This window comes from Oncorhynchus keta, chromosome 23, assembly GCF_023373465.1.
Source record: "Oncorhynchus keta strain PuntledgeMale-10-30-2019 chromosome 23, Oket_V2, whole genome shotgun sequence".
Lineage (NCBI taxonomy): Eukaryota > Metazoa > Chordata > Actinopteri > Salmoniformes > Salmonidae > Oncorhynchus > Oncorhynchus keta.
In genome coordinates this window covers 10,521,987-10,543,973 of record NC_068443.1, presented here as the reverse complement: position 1 = coordinate 10,543,973, position 21,987 = coordinate 10,521,987, and the positions used below count along the sequence as shown (strand labels likewise).

General features: G+C 46.5%; 1 protein-coding gene across 1 annotated transcript in view; it reads right to left on the bottom strand.

Moving 5' to 3' along the window:
- Positions 1–21,987, bottom strand: part of klhl24a (kelch-like family member 24a) — a 64,560-nt gene that overhangs the window by 6,693 nt on the left and 35,880 nt on the right. Inside the window, exon 6 of the mRNA XM_035799385.2 lies at positions 4,962–5,150. Coding sequence (XP_035655278.2) covers positions 4,962–5,150 — 189 coding nt within the window. The remainder of the gene's footprint in view (positions 1–4,961; positions 5,151–21,987) is intronic.

Below are 21,987 nucleotides of genomic sequence, written 5' to 3'. Positions count from 1 at the left end.
AAAGGGAAAACTGATCCTAGATCAGTACTCCTAGTCTAAGACACTGTGTAAAAAACGAAACTTTGGTCATTTAGCAGACACTCTTATCCAGAGCGACTTACAGTAGAGAGTGCATCATTTCCTTCTCTGTATTGGTTCCCTGAGGGAACCGAACCAAGCACCTTACTCCAACTGAGCCACACAGGACGATATCTCTGAGGGACTGTACATCATTGATGCCATAGGGCTGCCGCTTAGATAGGGGGTATCAAAAGGGAGATAAAAAACAACATTCTGTATGTCAGGAAAGCCCTGTCTGTTCTGTGTACATTTGATATACATTAGAAGCTGTCTCCATAGGAGAACCCTTTCTGGTTCCATGTAGACCCAAGTGTTCAACCTGAAACCAAAAAGCTATAGGGAGGTGTTGTGATTTTATCTAGTCCTCTGTCCTCCAGCTATAGGGATTCGCTGTACACTACTTGAACTGGATAAACAGCCACCTTATTCAACCCATGTGTTGTAATATCAGTCAGAGGGTTATTAGAGACCCATGTGTTGTAATATCAGTCAGAGGGTTATTAGAGACTCATGTGTTGTAATATCAGTCAGAGGGTTATTAGAGACCCATGTGTTGTAATATCAGTCAGAGGGTTATTAGAGACCCATGTGTTGTAATATCAGTCAGAGGGTTATTAGAGACTCATGTGTTGTAATATCAGTCAGAGGGTTATTAGAGACCCATGTGTTGTAATATCAGTCAGAGGGTTATTAGAGACCCATGTGCTGTAATATCAGTCAGAGGGTTATTAGAGACCCATGTGTTGTAATATCAGTCAGAGGGTTATTAGAGACCCATGTGTTGTAATATCAGTCAGAGGGTTATTAGAGACCCATGTGTTGTAATATCAGTCAGAGGGTTATTAGAGACCCATGTGTTGTAATATCAGTCAGAGGGTTATTAGAGACCCATGTGTTGTAATATCAGTCAGAGGGTTATTAGAGACCCATGTGTTGTAATATCAGTCAGAGGGTTATTAGAGACCCATGTGTTGTAATATCAGTCAGAGGGTTATTAGAGACCCATGTGTTGTAATATCAGTCAGAGGGTTATTAGAGACCCATGTGTTGTAATATCAGTCAGAGGGTTATTAGAGACCCATGTGTTGTAATATCAGTCAGAGGGTTATTAGAGACCCATGTGTTGTAATATCAGTCAGAGGGTTATTAGAGACTGTGTTGTAATATCAGTCAGAGGGTTATTAGAGACTCATGTGTTGTAATATCAGTCAGAGGGTTATTAGAGACCCATGTGTTGTAATATCAGTCAGAGGGTTATTAGAGACCCATGTGTTGTAATATCAGTCAGAGGGTTAAGAGACCCATGTGTTGTAATATCAGTCAGAGGGTTATTAGAGACCCATGTGTTGTAATATCAGTCAGAGGGTTATTAGAGACCCATGTGTTGTAATATCAGTCAGAGGGTTATTAGAGACCCATGTGTTGTAATATCAGTCAGAGGGTTATTAGAGACCCATGTGTTGTAATATCAGTCAGAGGGTTATTAGAGACCCATGTGTTGTAATATCAGTCAGAGGGTTATTAGAGACCCATGTGTTGTAATATCAGTCAGAGGGTTATTAGAGACCCATGTGTTGTAATATCAGTCAGAGGGTTATTAGAGACCCATGTGTTGTAATATCAGTCAGAGGGTTATTAGAGACCCATGTGTTGTAATATCAGTCAGAGGGTTATTAGAGACCCATGTGTTGTAATATCAGTCAGAGGGTTATTAGAGACCCATGTGTTGTAATATCAGTCAGAGGGTTATTAGAGACCCATGTGTTGTAATATCAGTCAGAGGGTTATTAGAGACCCATGTGTTGTAATATCAGTCAGAGGGTTATTAGAGACCCATGTGTTGTAATATCAGTCAGAGGGTTATTAGAGACCCATGTGTTGTAATATCAGTCAGAGGGTTATTAGAGACCCATGTGTTGTAATATCAGTCAGAGGGTTATTAGAGACCCATGTGTTGTAATATCAGTCAGAGGGTTATTAGAGACCCATGTGTTGTAATATCAGTCAGAGGGTTATTAGAGACCCATGTGTTGTAATATCAGTCAGAGGGTTATTAGAGACCCATGTGTTGTATCAGTCAATTATCCCAGTCAGAGAGGGTTATTAGAGACCAATGTGTTGTAATATCAGTCAGAGGGTTATTAGAGACCCATGTGTTGTAATATCAGTCAGAGGGTTATTAGAGACCCATGTGTTGTAATATCAGTCAGAGGGTTATTAGAGACCCATGTGCTATAATATCAGTCAGAGGGTTATTAGGACCCATGTTTGTAATATCAGTCAGAGGGTTATTAGAGACCCATGTGTTGTATCAGTCATAGACCCATGTGTTGTAATATCAGTCAGAGGGTTATTAGAGACTCATGTGTTGTAATATCAGTCAGAGGGTTATTAGAGTGTTGTAATATCAGTCAGAGGGTTATTAGAGACCCATGTGTTGTAATATCAGTCAGAGGGTTATTAGAGACCCATGTGCTATAATATCAGTCAGAGGGTTATTAGAGACTCATGTGTTGTAATATCAGTCAGAGGGTTATTAGAGACCCATGTGTTGTAATATCAGTCAGAGGGTTATTAGAGACCCATGTGTTGTAATATCAGTCAGAGGGTTATTAGAGACCCATGTGCTATAATATCAGTCAGAGGGTTATTAGAGACTCATGTGTTGTAATATCAGTCAGAGGGTTATTAGAGACCCATGTGTTGTAATATCAGTCAGAGGGTTATTAGAGACCCATGTGCTATAATATCAGTCAGAGGGTTATTAGAGACTCATGTGTTGTAATATCAGTCAGAGGGTTATTAGAGACCCATGTGTTGTAATATCAGTCAGAGGGTTATTAGAGACCCATGTGTTGTAATATCAGTCAGAGGGTTATTAGAGACCCATGTGTTGTAATATCAGTCAGAGGGTTATTAGAGACCCATGTGTTGTAATATCAGTCAGAGGGTTATTAGAGACCCATGTGTTGTAATATCAGTCAGAGGGTTATTAGAGACCCATGTGTTGTAATATCAGTCAGAGGGTTATTAGAGAGTGTTATTGGAGAGATGTATAGGATAGGTGCAAAACTCACAAGTACATGATTCTATCTAACAATGTTTGAACATCTTGAAGAACAATCTGGCCTTAATGGCCATGTACTCTTATAATCTCCACCCGGCACAGCCAGAAGGGACTGGCCACCCCTGGTTCCTCTCTAGGTTTCTTCCTAAGTTCCTGCCTTTCTAGGGAGTTTTTCCTAGTCACCGTGGTTCTACAACTACATTGCTTGCTGTTTGGGGTTTTAGGCAGGGTTTCTGTATAAGCCCTTTGACATCTGCTAATGGAAAAGGGCTTTATAAATACATTTGATTGATTTGATTGCTATAATCAGATTCCATCTTTACTGTTATGAATGATGGACAGGAGTGTTGGGGTTGGGTGGGTGTTAATGTATGTATTCTGTATATACAACTGATGAAGTACAGGGAATGGTGGTGGTGGTGGTGAGGTTGAAGGACAGGGAATGGTGGTGGTGGTGGGGTTGAAGGACAGGGAATGGTGGTGGTGGTGGGGTTGGGGGGAATGGTGAAGGGCAGGCAATGGTGGTGGTGGTGGGGTGAAGAACAGGGAATGGTGGTGGTGGTGGTGGTGGTGGGGTGGTGAAGGACAGGGAATGGTGGTGGTGGTGGGGTGAAGGACAGGAATGGTGGTGGTGGTGGTGGGGTGGTGGTGGTGAAGGACAGGGAATGGTGGTGGTGGTGGGGTTGAAGGACAGGGAATGGTGGTGGTGGTGGGGTTGAAGGACAGGGAATGGTGGTGGTGGTGGTGGGGTTGAAGGACAGGGAATGGTGGTGGTGGGGTTGAAGGACAGGGGTGGTGGTGGTGGTGGGTTTGAAGGACAGGGGGTGGTGGTGGTGGTGGTGGTGGTGGGGTGGTGAAGGACAGGAAATGGTGGTGGTGGTGGGGTTGAAGGACAGGGATTGGTGGTGGTGGTGGGGTTGAAGACCAGGCAATGGTGGTGGTGGTGGGGGGTTGAAGGACAGGGAATGGTGGTGGTGTGAAGGACAGGGAATGGTGGTGGTGGTGGTGGTGGGGTTGAAGGACAGGGAATGGTGGTGGTGGTGGTGGGGTTGAAGGACAGGGAATGGTGGTGGTGGTGGGGTTGAAGGACAGGGAATGGTGGTGGTGGTGGGGTTGAAGGACAGGGAATGGTGGTGGTGGGGTTGAAGGACAGGGAATGGTGGTGGTGGTGGGGTTGAAGGACAGGGAATGGTGGTGGTGGTGGGGTTGAATGACAGGGAATGGTGGTGGTGGTGGGGTAGAAGGACAGGGGTGGTGGGTTTGGGGGATTGTTGAGAAGGTCCTTTGCTGTTGTTCTGGGATTGATTTACACTTTCGCACCAAAGTACGTTCATCTCTAGGAGACAGAACGCATCTCCTTTCAGAGCGGTATGACGGCTGCGTGGTCCCATGGTGTTTACACTTTTGTACTATTGTTTGTTCAGATGAACATGGTACCTTCAGGCGTTTGGAAATTGCTCCCAAGGATGAACCAGACTTGTGGAGCTCTACACATTTTTTTCTGAGGTCTTGGCTGATTTCTTTTGATTTTCCCATGATGTCAAGCAAAGAGGCACTGAGTTTGAAGGTAGGCCTTGAAATACATCCACAGGTACACCTCCAATTGACTCAAATGATGTCAATTAGCCTGTCAGAAGCTTCTAAAGCCATGACATCATTTTCTGGAATTTTCCAAGCTGTTTAAATGCACAGTCAACTTAGTGTTTGTAAACTTCTGACCCACTGGAATTGTGATACAGTGAATTATGGAAAAAAACGAGTTTTAATGACTCCAACCGATGTGTATGTAAACTTCCGACTTCAACTGTATATCAATGTGTATGGTTCTACCCACCTTGTCAGAGCAAGTGTTGTCGTCCGGCCCTCCGCCGATGACAAAGAGTTTCCCAGCACAGCTGGACACGGCCGGGGAACTGACTGCCTCCTTCATGGGAGCCACCTCTGTCCAGCGGTTAGAGAAGGAGTCATAGCACTCCACACTGCTCAGTCGACTCTGGCCGTCATACCCTCCCACTGCATAGACCTACACAGATATACAATTACAGTGGTAAGACAAGACAATACTGACTACCATTTACATCACAGATGGGCAACTCAATTCCTCAGGGGCCGGAACGGTGTCACTCTTTGTCCCCATTCCTAGCAAACACAGCGGATTCAACTAATTGCATTCTAAACTGAAGATTAGTTTATTATTGTATTGGAGTCAGTTGTGTTAGCTGGGGCTGGGACAAAAGTGTGACACCAATCAGGACCTGAGGACTGGAGTTGCCCATCCCTGATTTACATACACTATGTACATACACCTGTCTTAGGAACTCCCATGGCGAGGGTGTTTATCTGTGCACACACAATCCTGTTCAAATAGGCTTACTGTACTGACACATCCAACACACAGTGACACTGTCTGTGGCATAGAGACAGGTTTGTTTACAGGAAGCCACCAGCCCATGTGTGTGTCAAAAAAGCAGAGCATCTCTTTATTACGGACAGACCTCTACCCATCTTTACAACCATTGAATCTATATGTTTTGACCATGACAGTGTTCAATCTAAGGTAATGGCAAGTAATTTAGCCTCTTCAACTTGTTCAACAGCCACACCATTCATTACCAGATTCAGCTGAGGTCTAGAACTTAGGAAACTATGCTCTTAGTTTGAGATGTTCAGGACCAGTTTGTTACTTGCAACCCATTCCAAAACAGGCAGCAACTCTTTGTTAAGGGTTTGAGTGACATCATTAGCTGTGGTTGCTGATGTTTAATGCCAGTGGCAGGTCATTGATAAAAATAGAAAAGAGTACAGGGCTTAGAGAGCTGCCCTGCGGTACACCACACTTTACATGTTTGACATTAGAGAAGCTTCCATTTAAGAAAACCCTTTTGAGTTCTATTAGATAGATAGCTCTGAATCACACACAGAACTGATGTCCTCTCTCAATGACTTACATATTGCTGTCATCTTGCTGTTCTCCTGTTTCAACTCATCAAAACAATTGAAGCTATTTTCTTGTTGTTGCAACAACTGCTTGTAGAAGTATTTTTGTCCCGGCAGGGCTGGTCACAGGAAAGGGATCTAGACAGCCACAAACCCGGGACAATCCGCGGTCCCAGCCACAATAGCTAAGCAAGTCACGGGCTGCGTTCAAGCCCTCAAGAAAACCCTGCTAGCTCAGATTCGTCCTTAGTCGACAGGATCACTGAACAGAGACTAGCAGTCACAGCAACTGATGCCAACTGCGCCGCCAGATCCAAACTAAAAAGTTAGCAAGCTACTAAGAACTTTACAATACACTTTCAAAACAACAATCTTTTCAAAACAACAAAACAGAGCTCTTCCTCATTCTGGTGGTAAATGTATTTGCTGAAATATACTTAAGTTTCAAATGTAAAAGTATAAATAATTTAAACTTCCTTAAATTACGCAAACCAGACAGCACCATTTTCTTGTTTTTTAAATTCATGGACAGCCAGGTGCACACTCCAACACCCAGAGACAATTTACAAACAAAGCATGTGTGTTTAGTAAGTCCACCAGATTAGAGGCAGTAGGGATGACCAGGCATGTTCTCTTGATAAGTGCGTGAATGGACCATGTTCCTGTCCTGCTAAGCATTCAAAATGTACTTTTGGTTGTCAGTGAAAATGTATCACGTAAAAAGTACACTACTTTCTTTAGGAATGTAGTGGAGTAAAAGTCAAAGTTAACACGGCAGACCCTGGTCGTGACCCCACTCTCCGAGGGCGTCTCAGAGAGAGTGGGATATGAAAAACAATTCACACATGAATACTATATTAACACACACTTCTACATATGTTGATGTAGGACAAATATTATTATTATCAAACACACACACACACTCTCTCTGAGGTCTGGCATCAAAGTCCATCCAGTCTCTAGGGGCTCTGGGGAGCATCAATCACACAGAAAGTCATTACAATACGAGACAGACACAGACCACAACAAGCCGTTAAACATCACAGTCATATTAGTAATTATATCCCTATGAGTATCAGTTAATGAATTGAAGCAGCAAAAGCGAAGATGAAGATGCTATGTAATGATATGTGGTGTACTGATGATATGTGGTGATATGTGAATGTGAAGTTATGTGAATGTTTTTCTGCTGTGTGTTATTGTTAGGGTCAGCAGATGACAACAACAGTGAGGTCAGAACAACATAACCTTTGACCGGGGCCTGTGTGGTCCGGTGGTTACAGCTGCTGACCCTGGCACACATGTATCCCAGAGTCGGCATGGGTATGAATCCAGCCCAATGTCATTTGACCTTTCCCCTATCTTTCTAAAACGGTTCTCTCTCTTCAATAAAGCAAAAAAATATATGAAAGGAGTCGTTGAAGTTAATGGGTTCAGAGCACGTCAATTCAGTAAGGTAGAGGAACAACTGGAGGATCTGTGTGGGTAGCCAGGGACAGCAGAATAGACCCCTGGCCATCTGCATAGCAACTGAGGCAGTTCCTAACTCTGCCTACATTCCAAACTGACGAGAGAGAGAGAGAGAGAAAAAAAATCAACAAACCCATTGACTCTTTCTCTCTCCAGCCCCTACGCCACACTTGGCTTTAACCAGGGACGTGGTGGGAGAGAGGGAGGAAGAAAAAGAGAGAGAGAAAGGGAGAACAAGAGAAATGTGTGTTCGTGTGTTCAAACCACGCACCATGCTACACACAGGAGTCAAGAGTAGCCATGTGCTGCTAACAAAGCATCACAGTTCACAGAAGGACAAAGGGACTCTTTAGTTCTCCCCCCAAGGACAGACATACAGTTTGTGTGCATTCTGAAAGTATTCAGACCCCATGACTTTTTCCACATTTTGTTACGTTACAGCCTATTTTTTTTTTAAATCGACACATTATGAAAAAGCAAAAACAGGTATTTTGACATTTTAGCAAATGTATAAAAAAATAAAATAATGAAATGTCACATCAAATCAACATGCGCTGAATAAAACACGTATAGAACTTACTGTGAAATGCTGACTTACTAGCGATAACCAACAATGCAGTTCAAGAAATAGAGTTAAGAAAATAGAACAATAATGAGGCTATATACAGGGGGTACCGGTACCGAGCCTTTGTGCAGGAGGTACAGGTTAGTCGAGGAAATGTGTACATGTAGATAGGGATAAAGTCACTATGCATAGATAATAAACAGCGGGTAGCAGCAATATGTGTGTGTGGGGGAGGGGGGGTCAATGTAATAGTCCGGATGGCCATTTGATTAATTGTTCAGCAGTCTTATGGCTTGGGGGTAGAAGCTGTTTAGAGGACTCTTGGACCAAGGCTTGGCGCTCCTGTACTGCTTGCCATACGGTAGCAGAGACACTAGTCTATGACTTCGGTGACTGGAGTCTTTGACTTCCTCTGACAATGCCTAGTATTTAGGTCCTGGATGGCAGGAAGCTTGGTCCCAGTGATGTACTGGGCCGTACGCACTACCCTCTGTAGCGCTTTGCGGTCTGATGCCGAGCAGTTGCCATACCAACCAGTCAGGATGATCTCGATGGTGCAGCTGTAGAACTTTTTGAGGATCTGGGGACCCATACCAGATCTTTTCTGTCTTCTAAGGGGGAAAAGGTGTTGTCGTGCCCTCTTCATGGCTGACTTGGTGTGTTTGAACTATGATAGTTTGCTTGTGATGTGGACACTAAGGAACTTGAAACTCTCGACCCACTCCACAAAAGCCCCATCGATGTGAATGGGGGTGTGTTCGGCCTTCCTTTTCCTGTAGTCACAATCAGCTCCTTTGTCTTGCTTACATTGAGGGAGTAGTTGTTGTCCTGGAACCACACTGCCAAGTCTCTGACCTCCTCCCTATAGGCTGTCTCATCGTTGAGGGAGAGGTTGTTGTCCTGGAACCACACTGCCAAGTCTCTGACCTCCTCCCTATAGTCTGTCTCATCGTTGAGGGAGAGGTTGTTGTCCTGGAACCACACTGCCAAGTCTCTGACCTCCTCCCTATAGGCTGTCTCATCATTGTCGGTGATCAGGCCTACCACGGTTGTTTCGTCAGAAAACTTAATGATGGTGTTGGAGTTGTGCTTGGTCACACAGTCGTGAGTGAACATGGTGTACAGTAGGGGACTAAGCACGCACCCATGAGGGATCCTCGTGTTGAGGATCAGCATGGCAGATGTGGTGTTGCCTACCCTTACCTCCTGGAGGCAGCCCGTCAGGAAGTCCAGGATCCAGTTGCAGAGGGAGGTGTTTTGTCCCAGGGTCCTTAGCATAGTGATGAGCTTTGTGGGCACTATGGTGTTGAACGCTGAGCTGTAGTCAATGAACAGTATTCTCACATAGATGTTCCTTTTGTCCGGGTGGGAAAGGGCTGTGTGGAATGCGATTGAGATTACATCATCTCTGGATCTGTTGGGGCGGTATGTGAATTGGAGTGGGTATAGGGTTTACAGGATGATTGTGTTGATGTGAGTCATGACCAGCCTTTCAAAGCACTTCATGGCTACCGATGTGAGTGCTGTTGGGGATAGTCATTTAGGCAGGTCAACTTCGCTTTCTTGGGCACAGAGACTATGGTGGTCTGCTTGAAATATGTAGGTATTACAGACTCAGTCAGGTAAAAAATGTCAGTGAAGACACTTGCCTGTTGGTCTGCCCATGCTCTGAGTACATCGCATGCTCTTGTTCACATCGGCTATGGGGAGAGTGATCACACTGTCATCTGGAACAGCTGGTGCTCTCATGCATGCTTCAGTGTTGCTTGCCTCGAAGCAAGCATAAAAGGCATTTAGGTTGTCTGGTAGGCTCGTGTCACTGGGCACCTCTTGGCTGGGTTTGTAATCCGTAATATTTCGCAAGCCCTGCCACATCCGGAGAGCGTCAGAGCCGGTGTAGTAGGATTCAATCTTAGTCCTGTATTTACGCTTTGCCAGTTTGATGGTTCGTCTGAGGGCATAGCGGGATTTCCTTTAAGCGTCCATATTAGTGTCCAGCTCCTTGAAAGCGGCAGCTCAAGTCTTTAGCTCGGTGCAGATGTTGCCTGTAATCCATGGCTTCTGGTTAGGATATGTACGTACAGTCACTGTGGGGATGACGTCGTTGATGTACTTATTGATGAAGCCAGTGACTGGGGTGGTGTATTCCTCAATGCCATCAGAAGAATCCCGGAACATATTCCAGTCTGTGCTAGCAAAACAGTCCTGTACCATAGCATCTGCGTTATCTGACCACTTCCGTATTGAGCGAGTCACTGGTACTTCCTACTTTAGTTTTCGCTTGTAAGCAGGAATCAGGAGGATAGTATTATGGTCAGATTTGCCAAATGGAGGGTGAGGGAGAGCTTTGTATGCATCTCTGTGTGTGGAGTAAAGGTGGTCTAGAGTCTTTTTCCCTCTGGTTGCACATGTGACATGCTGCTAGAAATGAGGTAAAACGGATTTAAGTTAGCCTGTATTAAAGTCCTTAAAGTTTACTTAAGTATTCAAACCCTTTACTCAGTACTTTGTTGAAGCACATTTGGAACTGCTTACAGTCTCTTGTCTTCTTGGGTATGACACTACAAGCTTGGCACACCTGTATTTGGGGAGTTTCTAAACATTCTTCTCTGCAGATCCTCTCAAGCTCTGTCAGGTTGAATGGGGAGCGTAGCTGGACAGCTATTTTCAGGTCTCTCCAGAGAAGTTTGATCGGGTTCAAGTCCGGGCTCTGGCTGTGCCACTCAAGGACATTCAGAGACTTGTCCCGAAGCCACTCCTGCATTGTCTTGGCTGTGTACTTGGGGTCATTGTCCTGCTGGAGGGTGAACCTTTTACCCAGTCTGAGGTCCTGAGCGCTCTGGAGCAGGTTTTCATGAAGGATCTTTCTGTACTTTGCTCTGTTCATATTTCCCTCGATCCTGATTAGTCTCCCAGTCCCTGCCGCTGAAGAACATCCCCACAGCATTAAGCTGCCACCACCATGTTTCACTGTAGGGATGGTGCCAGGTTTCCTCCAGATGTGACGCTTGGCATTCAGGAGCTCAATCTTAGTTTCATCAGACCAGAGAATCTTGTTTCTCATGGTCTGAGAGTCCTTTAGGTGCCTTTTGGCAAACTCCAAGTGGACTGTCGTGCTTTTTACTGAGTTGTAGCTTATGTCTGGCCACTCTACCATAACAGCCTGATTGGTGGAGTGCTGCAGAGATGGTTGTCCTTCAAGAAGGATGGTCAACTCCCTGACCAAGGCCATTCTCCCCAGATTGCTCAGTTTGGCCAGACAGCCAGCTCTAGGAAGAGTCTTGGTGGTTCCAAACTTCTTCCATTTAAGAATGATGAAGGGCACTGAGTTCTTGGGGACCTTCAATGCTGCAGAAATGTTTTGGTACCCTTCCCCAGATCTGTGCCTTAACACAATCCTGTCTCGGAGCTCTACGGACAATTCCTTCGACCTCATGGCTTGGTTTTTGCTCTGACATGCACTGTCAACTGTGGGAAAGGGTAGCCTAGTGGTTAGAACGTTGGACTAGTAACCGGAAGGTTGCAAGTTCAAATGCCCGAGCTGACAAGGTAGAAATCTGTCGTTCTGTCCCTGAACAGGCAGTTAACTTGTCCTAGGCCGTCATTGAAAATAAGAATCTGTTCTTAACTGACTTGCCTAGTTAAATAAAGGTAAAATAAATAAATATAGACAGGGGTGTGTCTTTCCAAATCATGTACAATCAATTGAATTTACCACAGGTAAGGACGATCAATGGAAACAGGATGCTCCTGAGCTAAATGTCAATTCTCATAGCAAATACTTATGTAAATAAGGATGGTATGACGACATTGTGTGACGTTTTTGTTCATTTTGGCCTACAGCAAGGTTTTTTTCCGGCTGTTCGTACAAACACAAAAAATAATCTTGAGGCAAGTCGAAGTTCGGAAGTCAAAGTCTACGACCCTTCGTCGGTGATTGGTCAACAGTAGGGATTATTCAATGAAGTGTTGGGATTATTCAATGAAGTGTTGGGATTATTCAATGAAGTGTTGGGATTATTCAATGAAGTGTTGGGATTATTCAATGAAGTGTTGGGATTATTCAATGAAGTGTTGGGATTATTCAATGAAGTGTTGGGATTATTCAATGAAGTGTTGGAATTCAACGATACATGAATCATTTTCATGCACATTTTTCACTTGAGAAATACTGCACCAAACATCCTAGTAAGATGTAAAATCGCTCGACTAAAATCATAATTAATCACAGATTTCTTAGATTATTTTACATTAATTTGAACTCTTTTGGCTACGTCGTCTCAAGATGGACAAACAGTACTATTGAGGTTTTTTCAAAATTTTCAAGCGAAGGTCGTAGGTACGCGAGCATACTCATTTGGTTTGCCTAGGAGCCAGCCAAACCGAAGCATGCCTAAGCCCTTAGGGTCTGAGAGGAAGGGCAGGATTGGATCCCTCTTCCCCTCTCTGAGGACAGACAAACAGCCTTTAGGGTCTGAGAGGAAGGGCAGGGTTGGATCCCTCTTCCCCTCTCTGAGGACAGACAAACAGCCTTTAGGGTCTGAGAGGAAGGGCAGGATTGGATCCCTCTTCCCCTCTGAGGACAGACAAACAGCCTTTAGGGTCTGAGAGGAAGGGCAGGATTGGATCCCTCTTCCCCTCTCTGAGGACAGACAAACAGCCTTTAGGGTCTGAGAGGAAGGGCAGGATTGGATCCCTCTTCCCCTCTCTGAGGACAGACAAACAGCCTTTAGGGTCTGAGAGGAAGGGCAGGGTTGGATCAGTTCCCCCTCCATCTCATCCAACTCACACACTCACCATAAACACCTCACACGCTCAATAAACTCACACAGTATTGTTTAACTAACCTTGTGGCGACACATAATTGATTCCCATTCAGAATCCTACGTCCCCTAACCCTTCACCTAACCCTAACCCTAACCTTTAACCACTAACCTTTAACTACTAACACTAACACAATTTCTAAACTTAACCCCTAAACCTCCTAGAAACAAACAAACAGAATGTCCCCAGTTGGTAGAATTTGTGTTTGTTTAAGCATTGTTGTTGGGACTTCTGATCCAGTATAGTTAAGCATGTCCAACACAGTGTAGCATCAGTGGGAGAGAGGAGGACAGCCGTGGCTGGGCACAGCATGTTCCAGAGAGAGCAAAACAAGAGCTGACCTACATTACTATCTCTGGCAGGAAACCAGTCCAGCAGGAAGTTATGGGACAGTGTCCAAAATGGTGCCCTGTTCCCTATTTAGTGCACTACTTTTGACCATGGGATCAAAGGGCTCTGGTCAAAAATAGTGCACTACATAGGGAATAGAGTGCCATTTGGGAGGAAGACAAGGACTGCGGTCACGGCGCACAGCTCCTACAATTGTGTGTCTCTCTGTGTGTATAATTGCTATCAAGTTTGTTGGGTTACAATGCCATCCAAGGGTCAGCTCAAAACGGTATGTGATGCCAATCAGTCTGCACAATGTATTCAATTTGATCTCTATATAACTTCTCTGTGGAGAAATCCAAAATAGCAGCTTACAGCAGGACTGTAACAACAGGGAAGTTGGTGGCTCCAGCCCTCTAGAAATAGGAACAAAAATCTAAAGAGGAAGTTACTAAGAACACAGCATTATACTCATGCAGACAGCCTTTGGAGAAGAGGAACAAACATTCAGGAAACCCATAACGGCAGAAGAGATAGAGGGCTTGAGATAAGATGAAAAACAACCAGGATAGAAGTGGTGTAAAAATACATTTTCTTTACGATGGTTCAAACCCTTTACTAAGGTACAGAGCTACAGTATAACATGATTGTTGAATAGACAGAATCTTTAAGGACATCAAACAAGCTCCCTCTCAGATCTGGTCAGGAAGAGAGAGACGGACACAAAGAGGGAAAGAGAGACGAAAAGAGAAAAAACAGAAAAACAGAATAAAGGGTCCTGGGAGAACAGAAAGACAGACAGAAAGGGTCCTGGGAGAACAGAAAGACAGACAGAAAGGGTCCTGGGAGAACAGAAAGACAGACAGAAAGGGTCCTGGGAGAACAGAAAGACAGACAGAAAGGGTCCTGGGAGAACAGAAAGACAGACAGAAAGGGTCCTGGGAGAACAGAAAGACAGACAGAAAGGGTCCTGGGAGAACAGAAAGACAGACAGAAAGGGTCCTGGGAGAACAGAAAGACAGACAGAAAAACCTGGGAGAACAGAAAGACAGACAGAAAGGGTCCTGGGAGAACAGAAAGACAGACAAAGGGTCCTGGGAGAACAGAAAGACAGACAGAAAGGGTCCTGGGAGAACAGAAAGACAGACAGAAAGGGTCCTGGGAGAACAGAAAGACAGACAGAAAGGGTCCTGGGAGAACAGAAAGACAGACAGAAAGGGTCCTGGGAGAACAGAAAGACAGACAGAGAGGGTCCTGGGAGAACAGAAAGACAGACAGAAAGGGTCCTGGGAGAACAGAAAGACAGACAGAAAGGGTCCTGGGAGAACAGAAAGACAGACAGAAAGGGTCCTGGGAGAACAGAAAGACAGACAGAAAGAAAGGCCACTAGTGTAAGAATGCTGTTGTTACCTGGTACTCTAGTAATGTTGACTAAATGTCTAGATGACATGGAAACAACACTTTAAAAGCCTGAGTCAGAGAAAGCAGGCTGTCAACTCAGAGGATGTCATGAGTCCGATACGCACACACACATCTCTACAGGGTCCTTTGGTGCAACGTGGGCTGTCAGTAAAGGCATCACATGGACGGTGTGTTGTGATTTCCAGCAATTGCGCAAACAGCCTTTTTCTGGCTCAACAAGGCCTGAATGAGGCCAGTCTGCATTGGTCTTATCATGACAACACCCTACAGGCACGGCTCACCACAATACAGTGAAGTAACCAGCTATACAACATGCAAACACGCGCGCCCACGCACACACACACGCACGCACACGCGCACACGCACACACGCGCACACACACACACGCACACGGAGAGGAGACATTTTTAGACATGGTTTTTTACGCACACACACACACACACACACACACACACACACACACACACACACACACACACACACACACACACACACACACACACCAGTGTTATACAGTGAAGTAACCAGCGAAACTAACACACCAGAGTAATTAAAGTAAATACTTTAAAAACAAAGGCATGGTTAAAACAACAGTGCAGATGTGGTTTCCAATCAGCTTGTCATTCTATTTCACTACAATAGGACACTGTGGAGAACCAGTCAGGTTGTATTTATTATGAATCATTAACTGCTACCAAGAATACTCTTCCTGGGGTCCAGCAAAATTAAGGCAGTTTATACCATTTTAAAAACATTACAATACATTCAGACTTACAGTCTGATCCAATGAGATGTTCACTAATGAAAACCACTAGGAACAGAGGAAACACATACTAATAAATTGGACCCACTGTTACATTTTCTTCACTCCAATTCAGTTCACATTGGCTGGGATGGAGAGTGAGACATGGTTTTAGCTGGGATGGAGAGTGAGACATGGTTTTAGCTGGGATGGAGAGTGAGACATGGTTTTAGCTGGGATGGAGAGTGAGACATGGTTTTAGCTGGGATGGAGAGTGAGACATGGTTTTAGCTGGGATGGAGAGTGAGACATGGTTTTAGCTGGGATGGAGAGTGAGACATAGTTTTAGCTGGGATGGAGAGTGAGACATGGTTTTGGCTGGGATGGAGAGTGAGACATGGTTTTAGCTGGGATGGAGAGTGAGACATGGTTTTAGCTGGGATGGAGAGTGAGACATGGTTTTAGCTGGGATGGAGAGTGAGACATGGTTTTAGCTGGGATGGAGAGTGAGACATGGTTTTAGCTGGGATGGAGAGTGAGACATGGTTTTAGCTGGGATGGAGAGTGAGACATGGTTTTAGCTGGGATGGAGAGTGAGACATGGTTTTAGCTGGGATGGAGAGTGAGACATGGTTTTAGCTGGGATGGAGAGTGAGACATGGTTTTAGCTGGGATGGAGAGTGAGACATGGTTTTAGCTGGGATGGAGAGTGAGACATGGTTTTAGCTGGGATGGAGAGTGAGACATGGTTTTAGCTGGGATGGAGAGTGAGACATGGTTTTAGCTGGGATGGAGAGTGAGACATGGTTTTAGCTGGGATGGAGAGTGAGACATGGTTTTAGCTGGGATGGAGAGTGAGACATGGTTTTAGCTGGGATGGAGAGTGAGACATGGTTTTAGCTGGGATGGAGAGTGAGACATGGTTTTAGCTGGGATGGAGAGTGAGACATGGTTTTAGCTGGGATGGAGAGTGAGACATGGTTTTAGCTGGGATGGAGAGTGAGACATGGTTTTAGCTGGGATGGAGAGTGAGACATGGTTTTAGCTGGGATGGAGAGTGAGACATGGTTTTAGCTGGGATGGAGAGTGAGACATGGTTTTAGCTGGGATGGAGAGTGAGACATGGTTTTAGCTGGGATGGAGAGTGAGACATGGTTTTAGCTGGGATGGAGAGTGAGACATGGTTTTAGCTGGGATGGAGAGTGAGACATGGTTTTAGCTGGGATGGAGAGTGAGACATGGTTTTAGCTGGGATGGAGAGTGAGACATGGTTTTAGCTGGGAAGGAGAGTGAGACATGGTTTTAGCTGGGATGGAGAGTGAGACATGGTTTTAGCTGGGATGGAGAGTGAGACATGGTTTTAGCTGGGATGGAGAGTGAGACATGGTTTTAGCTGGGATGGAGAGTGAGACATGGTTTTAGCTGGGATGGAGAGTGAGACATGGTTTTAGCTGGGATGGAGAGTGAGACATGGTTTTAGCTGGGATGGAGAGTGAGACATGGTTTTAGCTGGGATGGAGAGTGAGACATGGTTTTAGCTGGGATGGAGAGTGAGACATGGTGAAATAGCTGGATTGGATCAAACCAAATATGGCAGTTAGCTTTAGGAATAAGCTCACCCATTAAGAGGATGGGGGAGGGAACACCTATTAAGAGGATGGGGGGAGGGAACACTTTGAAGAGGATGGGGGAGGGAACACCCATTAAGAGGATGGGGAGACACCTATTAAGAGGATGGGGGGGTTTTAGCTGGGACACCTATTAAGAGGATGGGGGAGGGAACACCCATTTAGAGGATGGGGGGACACATTTTAGGATGGGGGAGGGGACACCTATTAAGAGGATGGGGGAGACACCTATTAAGAGGATGGGGGAGGGGAACACCCATTAAGAGGGATGGGGAGAGACATGGTTTTAAGAGGATGGGGGAGGGAACACCTTTTAAGAGGATGGGGGGAGGGAACACCTATTAAGAGGATGGGGGAGGGAACACCCATTAAGAGGATGGGGGAGACACCTATTAAGAGGATGGGGGGAGGGAACACCTATTAAGAGGATGGGGGAGGGAACACCTATTAAGAGGATGGGGGGAGGGAACACCTATTAAGAGGATGGGGAGACACCTTTTAAGAGGATGGGGGAGACACCTATTAAGAGGATGGGGGAGGGAACACCTATTAAGAGGATGGGGAGGGAACACCTATTAAGAGGATGGGGGGAGGGAACACCTATTAAGAGGATGGGGGAGACACCTATTAAGAGGATGGGGGAGGGAACACCTATTAAGAGGATGGGGGGGACACCTATTAAGAGGATGGGGGAGGGAACACCTATTAAGAGGATGGGGGGAGGGAACACCTATTAAGAGGATGGGGGAGGGAACACCTATTAAGAGGATGGGGGGATGGAGGGAACACCTATTAAGAGGATGGGGGGACACCTATTAAGAGGATGGGGGAGGGAACACCCATTAAGAGGATGGGGGGAACACCTATTAAGAGGATGGGGGAGGAACACCCATTAAGAGGATGGGGGGAACACCTATTAAGAGGATGGGGGAGGGAACACCCATTAAGAGGATGGGGGGAAACACCTATTAAGAGGATGGGGGAGGGAACACCTATTAAGAGGATGGGGGAGGGGAACACCCATTAAGAGGATGGGGGAGGGAACACCTATTAAGATGGGGAGATGGGGGAGGGGAACACCCATTAAGAGGATGGGGGAGGGAACACCTATTAAGAGGATGGGGGAGGGAACACCTATTTAGAGGATGGGGGAGGGAACACCTATTTAGAGGATGAGGGGGAGGGAACACCTATTAAGAGAATGGGGGAGGGAACACCTATTAAGAGGATGGGGGAGGGAACACCTATTAAGAGGATGGGGGGAACACCTATTAAGAGGATGGGGGAGGGAACACCTATTAAGAGAATGGGGGAGGGAACACCTATTAAGAGGATGGGGGAGGGAACACCTATTAAGAGAATGGGGGAGGGAACACCTATTAAGAGGATGGGGGAGGGAACACCTATTAAGAGGATGGGGGAGGGAACACCTATTAAGAGGATGGGGGAGACACCTATTAAGAGGATGGGGGAGGGAACACCTATTAAGAGGATGGGGGAGGGAACACCTATTAAGAGGATGGGGGAACACCTATTAAGAGGATGGGGGAGGGAACACCTATTAAGAGGATGGGGGAGGGAACACCTATTAAGAGGATGGGGGAGGGAACACCCATTAAGAGGATGGGGGAGGGAACACCCATTAAGAGGATGGGGGAGGGAACACCTATTAAGAGGATGGGGGAGGAACACCTATTAAGAGGATGGGGAGGGAACACCTATTAAGAGGATGGGGGAGGGAACACCTATTAAGAGGATGGGGGAGGGAACACCTATTAAGAGGATGGGGAGGAACACCTATTAAGAGGATGGGGGGAACACCTATTAAGAGGATGGGGGAAACACCTATTAAGAGGATGGGGAGGGAACACCTATTAAGAGGATGGGGGAGGGAACACCTATTAAGAGGATGGGGAGACACCTATTAAGAGGATGGGGGAGGGAACACCTATTAAGAGGATGGGGAGGGAACACCTATTAAGAGGATGGGGGAGGGAACACCTATTAAGAGGATGGGGGAGGGAACACCTATTAAGAGGATGGGGGGAGGGAACACCTATTAAGAGGATGGGGAGGACACCTATTAAGAGGATGGGGGAGGGAACACCTATTAAGAGGATGGGGGGAGGGAACACCTATTAAGAGGATGGGGGGAGGGAACACCTATTAAGAGGATGGGGGAGGGAACACCTATTAAGAGGATGGGGGGAGGGAACACCTATTAAGAGGAGGGGGGGGGGAACACCTATTAAGAGGATGGGGGGGAACACCTATTAAGAGGATGGGGGAGGGAACACCTATTAAGAGGATGGGGGAGGAACACCTATTAAGAGGATGGGGGAGGGAACACCCATTAAGAGGATGGGGGGGGAACACCTATTAAGAGGATGGGGGAGGGAACACCTATTAAGAGGATGGGGGGGGGGAACACCTATTAAGAGGATGGGGGGGACACCTATTAAGAGGATGGGGGAGGGAACACCTATTAAGAGGATGGGGGGGGGAACACCTATTAAGAGGATGGGGGAGGGAACACCTATTTAGAGGATGGGGGAGGGAACACCTATTTAGAGGATGGGAGGGAACACCTATTAAGAGAATGGGGGAGGGAACACCTATTAAGAGGATGGGGGAGACACCTATTAAGAGGATGGGGGGGGGGAACACCTATTAAGAGGATGGGGGAGGGAACACCTATTAAGAGGATGGGGGAGGGAACACCTATTAAGAGGATGGGGGAGGGAACACCTATTAAGAGAATGGGGGAGGGAACACCTATTAAGAGGATGGGGGAGGGAACACCTATTAAGAGGATGGGGGAGGGAACACCTATTAAGAGGATGGGGGAGACACCTATTAAGAGGATGGGGGAGGGAACACCTATTAAGAGGATGGGGGAGGGAACACCTATTAAGAGGATGGGGAGGAACACCTATTAAGAGGATGGGGGAGGGAACACCTATTAAGAGGATGGGGGAGGGAACACCTATTAAGAGGATGGGGGAGGGAACACCTATTAAGAGGATGGGGGAGGGAACACCTATTAAGAGGATGGGGGGGGAACACCTATTAAGAGGATGGGGGGGAACACCTATTAAGAGGATGGGGAGGGAACACCTATTAAGAGGATGGGGGAGGGAACACCTATTAAGAGGATGGGGGAGGGAACACCCATTAAGAGGATGGGGAGGGAACACCTATTAAGAGGATGGGGGAGGGAACACCTATTAAGAGGATGGGGGGGGAACACCTATTAAGAGGATGGGGGAGGAACACCTATTAAGAGGATGGGGAGGGAACACCTATTAAGAGGATGGGGGAGGGGAACACCTATTAAGAGGATGGGGGAGACACCTATTAAGAGGATGGGGGAGGGAACACCTATTAAGAGGATGGGGGAGGGAACACCCATTAAGAGGATGGGGGGGAACACCTATTAAGAGGATGGGGAGGGAACACCCATTAAGAGGATGGGGGAACACCTATTAAGAGGATGGGGGAGGGAACACCTATTAAGAGGATGGGGGAGGGAACACCTATTAAGAGGATGGGGGAGGGAACACCTATTAAGAGGATGGGGGGAGGGAACACCTATTAAGAGGATGGGGGAGGGAACACCTATTAAGAGGATGGGGAGGGAACACCTATTAAGAGGATGGGGGAGGGAACACCTATTAAGAGGATGGGGGAGGGAACACCTATTAAGAGGATGGGGGAGGGAACACCTATTAAGAGGATGGGGGGAGGGAACACCTATTAAGAGGATGGGGGAGGGAACACCTATTAAGAGGATGGGGGAGGGAACACCTATTAAGAGGATGGGGGAGGGAACACCCATTAAGAGGATGGGGAGGGAACACCTATTAAGAGGATGGGGAGGGAACACCTATTAAGAGGATGGGGGAGGGAACACCTATTAAGAGGATGGGGGAGGGAACACCTATTAAGAGGATGGGGGGGAGGGAACACCTATTAAGAGGATGGGGGGGGAACACCTATTAAGAGGATGGGGGAGGGAACACCTATTAAGAGGATGGGGGAGGGAACACCTATTAAGAGGATGGGGGAGGGAACACCTATTAAGAGGATGGGGGAACACCTATTAAGAGGATGGGGGAGGAACACCTATTAAGAGGATGGGGGAACACCTATTAAGAGGATGGGGGAGGGAACACCTATTAAGAGGATGGGGAGGGAACACCTATTAAGAGAATGGGGGAGGGAACACCTATTAAGAGGATGAGGGGAGGGAAACACCTATTAAGAGGATGGGGGAGGGGAACACCCATTAAGAGGATGGGGGAGGGAACACCTATTAAGAGGATGGGGAGGGAACACCTATTAAGAGGATGGGGGGGGAACACCTATTAAGAGGATGGGGGAGGGAACACCTATTAAGAGGATGGGGGAGGGAACACCTATTAAGAGGATGGGGGGGAACACCCATTAAGAGAATGGGGGAGGGAACACCTATTAAGAGGATGGGGGAGGGAACACCTATTTAGAGGATGGGGGAGGGAACACCTATTAAGAGGATGGGGGAACACCTATTAAGAGGATGGGGGAGGGAACACCTATTAAGAGGATGGGGAGGAACACCTATTAAGAGGATGGGGGAGGGAACACCTATTAAGAGGATGGGGGAGGGAACACCTATTAAGAGGATGGGGAGGGAACACCTATTAAGAGGATGGGGAGGGAACACCTATTAAGAGGATGGGGGAACACCTATTAAGAGGATGGGGAGGGAACACCTATTAAGAGGATGGGGGAGGGAACACCTATTAAGAGGATGGGGGAGGGAACACCTATTAAGAGAATGGGGGGGAGGGAACACCTATTAAGAGGATGGGGGAGGGAACACCTATTAAGAGGATGGGGGAGGGAACACCTATTAAGAGGATGGGGGGGGACACCTATTAAGAGGATGGGGGAGGGAACA